This window comes from Aplysia californica, unplaced genomic scaffold (assembly GCF_000002075.1).
Source record: "Aplysia californica isolate F4 #8 unplaced genomic scaffold, AplCal3.0 scaffold01130, whole genome shotgun sequence".
Taxonomy (NCBI): domain Eukaryota; kingdom Metazoa; phylum Mollusca; class Gastropoda; order Aplysiida; family Aplysiidae; genus Aplysia; species Aplysia californica.
Window position 1 is genome coordinate 44961 of NW_004798400.1, and position 7263 is coordinate 52223.

The 7263-nt window shown below is 42.8% G+C and overlaps 1 protein-coding gene across 1 annotated transcript in view; it reads left to right on the forward strand.

The window, feature by feature from the left end:
* Positions 1–7263, forward strand: part of LOC101848013 (endoglucanase 4) — a gene marked incomplete in the record, with an annotated part of 21455 nt that overhangs the window by 12260 nt on the left and 1932 nt on the right. The window contains 5 exon segments of the mRNA XM_005111812.3: positions 239–423; positions 1342–1501; positions 3247–3509; positions 4539–4683; positions 5747–5912. Coding sequence (XP_005111869.2) covers positions 239–423; positions 1342–1501; positions 3247–3509; positions 4539–4683; positions 5747–5912 — 919 coding nt within the window.

Sequence of the window (7263 nt, forward strand, 5' to 3'; positions counted from 1 at the left end):
AGATTATATAGGAACCGAGGTTCCAACCCTTCCTGGCAGGGCCAGTCGAGGCCAAGAGGGATACATCCCAGCAGAAAGCGGGTTTGGGTCTTGTTTTGTGATTCATAATACATTATTGTACATCTCTTTTGTTAACGAAGTTTATTTGAGTGATCATCAAAATGTAACTCTATAGCTTCATGTCAGTAAACGATAAAATCGCCGGTCCATCCATCCACGCCCTGTTTTCTTTTCTCAGCCGGCGACCACGTCAAGTTCAATTTCCCCATGGCCTATACTACCACGGTGCTCACCTGGGGTTACCTCCTCTACCCGGACGCTTACAAGGCAGCTGGTCAGGAGGACGAGATCTTGGACTGTGTGCGATGGCCGTTGGAGTATCTGCTGAAGTGTCACACGGCGCCCGAAGAACTCTATGTACAGGTTGGTGATGAGTCAGGTTGGACAAAATGTCCATTGCCGTGTTTAAAAAAAGAGACATAATATATTCCCCTCTAGCAGTAAACTCAGTGTAAATTTAAAGCACGTTATTGTTGGCTGATGACTGGGGCCATGCCACTACTCAGGAAACCTAGCCGTACGAGTAGCGTTTTGAGATTTTCTCATTTTGAGTAGAGCTTATCACAAATCTGATAATTTACTTGAGTATCAGAGCTCAAAACTCCGAATTTTAGGTACAATATGAATCGCTGACAAATTTTGTCTTTTCTAAATTGTGCGGTCTTTCCCCTCCTCAAAAGAAGTATGATATTCGCAACTGTCTTAAAACTATATAAGATATCCCCGACCACGCATTTGTTAATTGGCTGCATGGTATGAGTTCAACAACCTCCACAATACATAAACAGGTTTTTAGGAGGTGGGTCCAATTCATTGTCCATCTTCTTGAGAACGGAACCAAACTGAAGAGGAGCATGGAGTAGATGAGTACGGTACGTACTTGTTGTTGGACATGGAAATCTTACTCGGAAATAACTCACATTTATATTATTTCTACGTTGAAAGACAGTGCATCTATGTTTCCTGAATCGGATCATATGCACGCCTGAAAACTGCATCTTCGAGTACATTTTGTCAACACCTGATATCTGTAATTGCCCAACATGTCACCGTCGTCTGTGGTGTAGCGGTTAGGCGGTTCGCTGGTGCACGCAGGAGACCCAAGTTTGATTCCCAGGGGGGGGGGGATATTTATCGAGTATCTCAGTCTTTTTGATGGGATGTTGTATCCCTCTCAGCCCGGGGTGGCACTGTCAGGCAGTGAAGTAAGACTGCCACCAAAATAATGTAAATTGTTCCGATGTTGGCTTAAATAATACATCTATTAACCCCCCCCCCCAGGTCGGGGACGCTGGGGCAGACCACAGTTACTGGGGACCTCCAGAACTCATGACCATGGCCAGACCCGCCTACAAGATAACAGCAGCCAAACCTGGAAGCGATGTTGCCATGGAGACAGCTGCAGCAATGTCAGCAGGCTATCTCGCCTTTAAAGACAAAGGTAGGAAAACCCAGTTCCTTAAAAAGAGGAAAGTCCCAATACGATTCAAAATAATGAATTTTGAGTTGTAGGTATTTTCAGCTTCTTCAGCCTCTCTTTCAACTATTTCATAGCATTAGAACCCCCTAAAGCCTTCTTTCTTCCCATACCGAGTATGTTTGTCACCACCATTTCCTCAGAAAGTAAATCTTTTTTTTTCTTTATCGCTCTTTTTTTTCAAAATGCGGTTTTTCTATATACTTCTTTGAATAAATCCATCATTTTTCATACAATCTTCATGAAATTTTCACAGAATGAAGAAAGGATATAATGCTAAAGAGGTGTTAGTTGAATTTTATAATATGGAATAGTTTTTGTTGGTGGTGTTTGGAGTGCGGATTTTAATGCTGAGGAAAAAATTTATAAAAGCTTTTCTAATCTGTTTAGGAAAAATTAAACAGACAAATGTGTAGATCTAATGCTTGTTAACATGTATAAAAACCCAATCTATTTCCATATTATATAAGTGCGGTATTCATTAAGTAAGACATTTCAATAAAATCCAATATGGCCGTAGCCATGAAAACAAAACTTTTCTCTCAAATTTGATTGCGGATTTTAAAACTCCATACCTTGAGATGGGTCGGGCATGTCATCCGCATGGAAGACCACCGAATGCCCAAACAACAGCTGTACGGTGAACTCGCTAGTGGCAAAAGAAATATCGGGAGGCCAAAAAAAGCGGCTCAAAGACACGATAAAGGAAAACCTCCAGTTTGCACATGTTACCCCCAAAGAACTAGAAAGGACGGCCACCGAAAGGAACCCCGGGCGCAGGGCCGTCTGTCTTGCCAACAGAAACAGCAATACCAACTACAGGGATAAGCTGACTATCAGAAAAGAGAGGATACATAATCCGACCACCCCAATCACGACATTCCAGTGTCCCCACTGCACAAGACATTGTACATCCAGGATCGGATTGCACAGCCACATGCGCGTCCAGAGATGAGCTGTAGGATTTCATCGTCATCTTCGGCAACGAAGGACTATCTACACATACACTATGCCTGCTATATGTATGAAATTTGGTAAAATTTGCTCCTCTAATAAGCGAGATAGCCTAAAACCGGTAGTTGAAAGTTTGTGGTATAGTGTACCGAGCAGCCCTGTTTTATAAAATCTCTCTCACCCTCAATTTTCTTTTACACTTCCTCTCCCCCTCCACTCCCTTCTGTCCCCTCTCTCTCCCTCTCTACCCCCCCCTTTTATCACCATCCTATGAAAAGCACGATAAACTCATTATTGGTCTTTTATTCCACTTCTGCCATTGTCCAACGATACCAAAGCTATTTTCTCGTTACTCAATACCCGCTCGCCTCTATGCATTAAATTTGCGGCGACGTGTGTGTGTGTGTGTGTGTGTGTGTGTGTGTGTGTGTGTGTGTGTGTGTGTGTGTGTGTGTGTGTGTGTGTGTGTGTGATTGTGTGTGAGTGTGTGTGTGTGGGGGGCGGGGGGGGGGGGTAAGAGAGAGATTGAAAATCTAGTATAAGGAAAATAAACATTAAACTCTGATGAACACTTGGGACATTTTCTGCTTCATTTAAAACTATTATCTCTGGGTCTTTTCCTTCACCTTTGAAAAAGATCTCTATCTAATTATCTAAAATATTGCGTTTAAAAAACATGAACAAACAAACTAACAAACGAACAAAAATAAACACAGAAACAAACAAAACTTATATATTTCCTCAATCCGAAACAGACCCAACGTTTGCGGCTGACCTTCTGACCCACGCCGAGCAGCTGTGGGACTTTGCCATGAAGTACCCCGGCAAGTACAGCGACTCGGTGCAGGCAGCCGCCGGCTTCTACAGATCTTTTAACCTAACAGACGAACTGTGCTGGGGCTCCCTGTGGCTGTACCAGGCCACCAACGACAGCAAATATCTGGACGAGGCAGAGAAACTTTTTGACCCGGCCCCGGCATGGGGCATGTCCTGGGATGAGAAGACTATCGGGAATCAGGTGAAAGTCCCGTGTTCTAAAAAGCTGAGGTGAAATCAGTGCTGGTAATCTTGACAATATATCGTTGTGTTATACGTTTTGTGGTTGCAGGAACAGTGAACTCTTTAGATAATAAATTTTATTAGCAGCATTTCAGAAAGATTGAGCCTTTTGGTTATTCAGGAAGGTATAAAGGGCAAAGCTCCTAAGCAATAAATATCCAGTTTGAATGAAATCATCGACATTCATTTCAGACTTATATAATCTTTCTCGTTAGAGTACAAGGATGATAATAGTTATAACTCTTCTGAATACCACTATTACAACTTTCCTCCTCATTCTCCTTTTTTCCTCTTCTCCTCTTCTCTCTCCCTCCCCTCATCTTACCCCTTCTCCCTACCTCTCTCTCTGCCCCTTCTCTCTCTTTTTATATGTCCATTTCGCTCTCTCTCTCTCTCCATCTCCCTCTCCTCTCTCTCTCTCTCTTACACATACACACACACACGCTTACACACATACTTGTACACAATTTCGGACGTACATTATCATATTCTCTTTCCCCTCATTTTCCTCATTTCTTTGTTTCTTTCTCAATGCCACCTCCTCTCTGTGTCTACATCCCCCTCGCCTTCTCCCCACCCCTCTCTCTTTCTCTCTTGTATCTCTCTCGCTCCCTGTTATAGTAACACATTAAATATTGGGTATTCCGATACACTTCATAATCACAGTAATGTTTAACAACTTTAACTATTGAGGCGTACATTCCGTCTATGATATCAACAATTAAAATCTTTATCTAGTGGTAACATACAATGTAGTTCTGGTTTACCAAAGTCATAACACTGTTTCCACCCAGAGTAGAGCCATTACCACACCCACGAATTTGCTCAATGCCACGTTGTGTATACCCTTCAATGAGTCTTTTTTCATAAGGATACAATTTTAATCTCTTTTCACTCAGAATACACTCATGACTACACTCACGATTTTACTAAGTCCCACGTCGTATACACCCTTTAATGAATTGTTAATGAGTCTCTCTTTTCATAGGTGTTGTTGTACAAGCTCACGGGCAAAGACAAGTACAAGACAGCCATAGAGGGTTCCTTCAAGTCCTGGTTCCCTGGCGGAGCCATCCCTTACTCGCCCAAGGGTCTGGCTTATAGGAACCAGTGGGGATCTCTGCGTTATGCCTGTGAGTGGTGTGCTTATCCCCAGGAACTCTCGTATTTGGAGATGATATACAGTACCTATAGAAACATAAGGATAGAGAAGGAGGAAGAAGGGGGGGTGGGGGGTGGATGAGCTTCAACTTCGATTCTGGGTGTGGCAAAAAATAATTCATTTATCAAAATTTGGTAATGTTCCATGTGAATGATGGGTCAGGGTTAAGTTAGGTAGAGCAGACCTTCGGTACTCATAAAATAACTCCCCCACTCAGGAACCGATCTCGTGTTTTGCGCATGTCTTCTCTCTTGCCCCCCCCCCCCTCTCTCTCTCTCTCTCTCTCTCTCCTCTTCTCTGGCTCTCTCTCTCTCTCTCCCCCCCACTCTACCCCCAGCCTATAATTGTTGTATGCTTTTGTAGGATTGTTGTAAATCCCGTGATTTGCAAGTCTGATTATATCTCTTTTTGCCACCCCTCCACACACACTCAAGAGGTAAAAAGTCCTGTGCATGTCTTTTTTCTTCGTCTCTCTCACACCACTCCCAGCCAATAATTCCTGTATATTTTTGTAGGATCATAGTTATTCCCTTGCAATACAAGTCTGATTCTTTCTCTCTTCGCCCCCCCCCCCCGCGCGGCGGCCCCAAAGGCAGGCACACACACACACACACACACGCACACACACGGAACACACACACACACACACACACACACAAACACACACACACACATACACATGCACACGAAGCAATATTTTTGGTATATATTTTTGAAGCAATATAGTATTCCCTGTGCATTTCAAGTCTGATTATTTCCTTTTTTTTCTCTGCCCCCCCCCCCCTTAAATCAAACACACCCACAGACATGAGTTACTAAGTTTTGTTTCTTTTTGTAGCGTTATAGTGATCCCTGTCCATTGCAAGTATGATCCTATCTCTCTTTGTTCTCTCTCCTCCCCCCCCCTCTCTCTCTCTCCACCGTAGAAGCCAATGACTATTGCATATTATATATTATAGCATTATAGTTATCGGCATGCATTGCTTGTATTATCCTGTCTCTGTTTGTCCTCCACCTCCCCCTCTCCCAACCAGCCAACATGGCCATGAGTGCCTTAGTGGCCGCAGACATGGGCATCCAGCCCACAGAGTACCGCCACTGGGCCATGTGCCAGATCCACTACGCCTTGGGAGACACGGGCTTCAGTTTCCTCATCGGGTTCGGAGATAAATACCCACACAGCCCGCATCACAGATCCAGGTACAGATTTAGTTTCAGAGGCTGCTTCCCAGAAAGTTGAGATTGTTTTAGAACGCTATCACGTCTGCTGTGGCAATAATAATAATAATAATAATAATAATAATAATAATAATAATAATAATAACAATAATAATAATAATAGAGAAATAATAATAATAGATAGCATTTGTATAGCGCATATCCCCGCTCAACAGAAAGCTCTATGCGCTTTACACTATATTATTACCCCAGCAGACCATAGAACACTCCGAAACATGCTCAGCTTCCCGGGAAGCATACAGTGCGAGCAGCCGATTAAGCGCTCAAACACTAACAAACTGACAAGATCTTTTGCTGTCTATAGCCGGGTACCCATTCCCACCTGGGTGAAGTGAGGAAAATTCGTGTAAAGTGCCTTTCCCAAGGACACAACGTCGGGCCCTTGACGGGATTCGAACCCACGACCTTACGGTTACGGATAGCATTTGTATAGCGCATATCCCCGTTCAACAGCAATATATATTGTAAAGCTCATAGAGTTTGCTGTTGAGTGGGAATTTGCGCTATACAAACACTATCTATTATCATTAAGCTGTTCATATTCTAAGCAGCCTTGCTCACGAGTTTCCTCCGTAGGCTTCTTTTTTACATCTGTGTTTTTACACCCCCTGGAAACAATTTCGATTATAGTAGTGATAACATTTGCATAACGAAAATTCCAGCTTAAAAAGTTCTATGCGCATTACAATCTATACTGTTACCCCAGCCAACCTGATAGAATTCTGAAACAATCTCAACTCCTTTGGAGGCATACAGTGCATAAGAAGATGGGCTTCGTCGCTGCCTGTCAGAGTCAGCCCGGGCTGAGGGGGATACAGCATACCAGCCAAAAAACTGAAATACTCGATAAAAGTCCTCCCCACTCGGGAATCGAACTCGTGCATGCGACGGCAAGGCGCCTGACCGCTACACGATTGACGCCGGTAGACCTCTTTTGGAGCAGCGAGAGATTCTCTTTGACGACACATACGAACAATTTTAGTTGGCTCCACTGCAGCAAGGTTTTTGGTGGGAATAAAACCCTATAGTTATATTGTCAGGATGGTAATCAATTAACTCCCAACCCCCCCCCCTCCTCTCTCCCCCTGCCTTCGTCATTGTCAGACATTGAAGGTTGAACTATTATTATTATTATTATTATTATTATTAGTATTAGTAGTAGTAGTAGTAGTAGTAGTAGTAGTAGTAGTAGTAGTAGTAGTAGTAGTAGTAGTAGTAGTAGTAGTAGTATTGTTATTAATTTCATTATTATTATTATCATTATCATTATTATTATTATTATTATTATTATTATTATTATTATTATTATTAT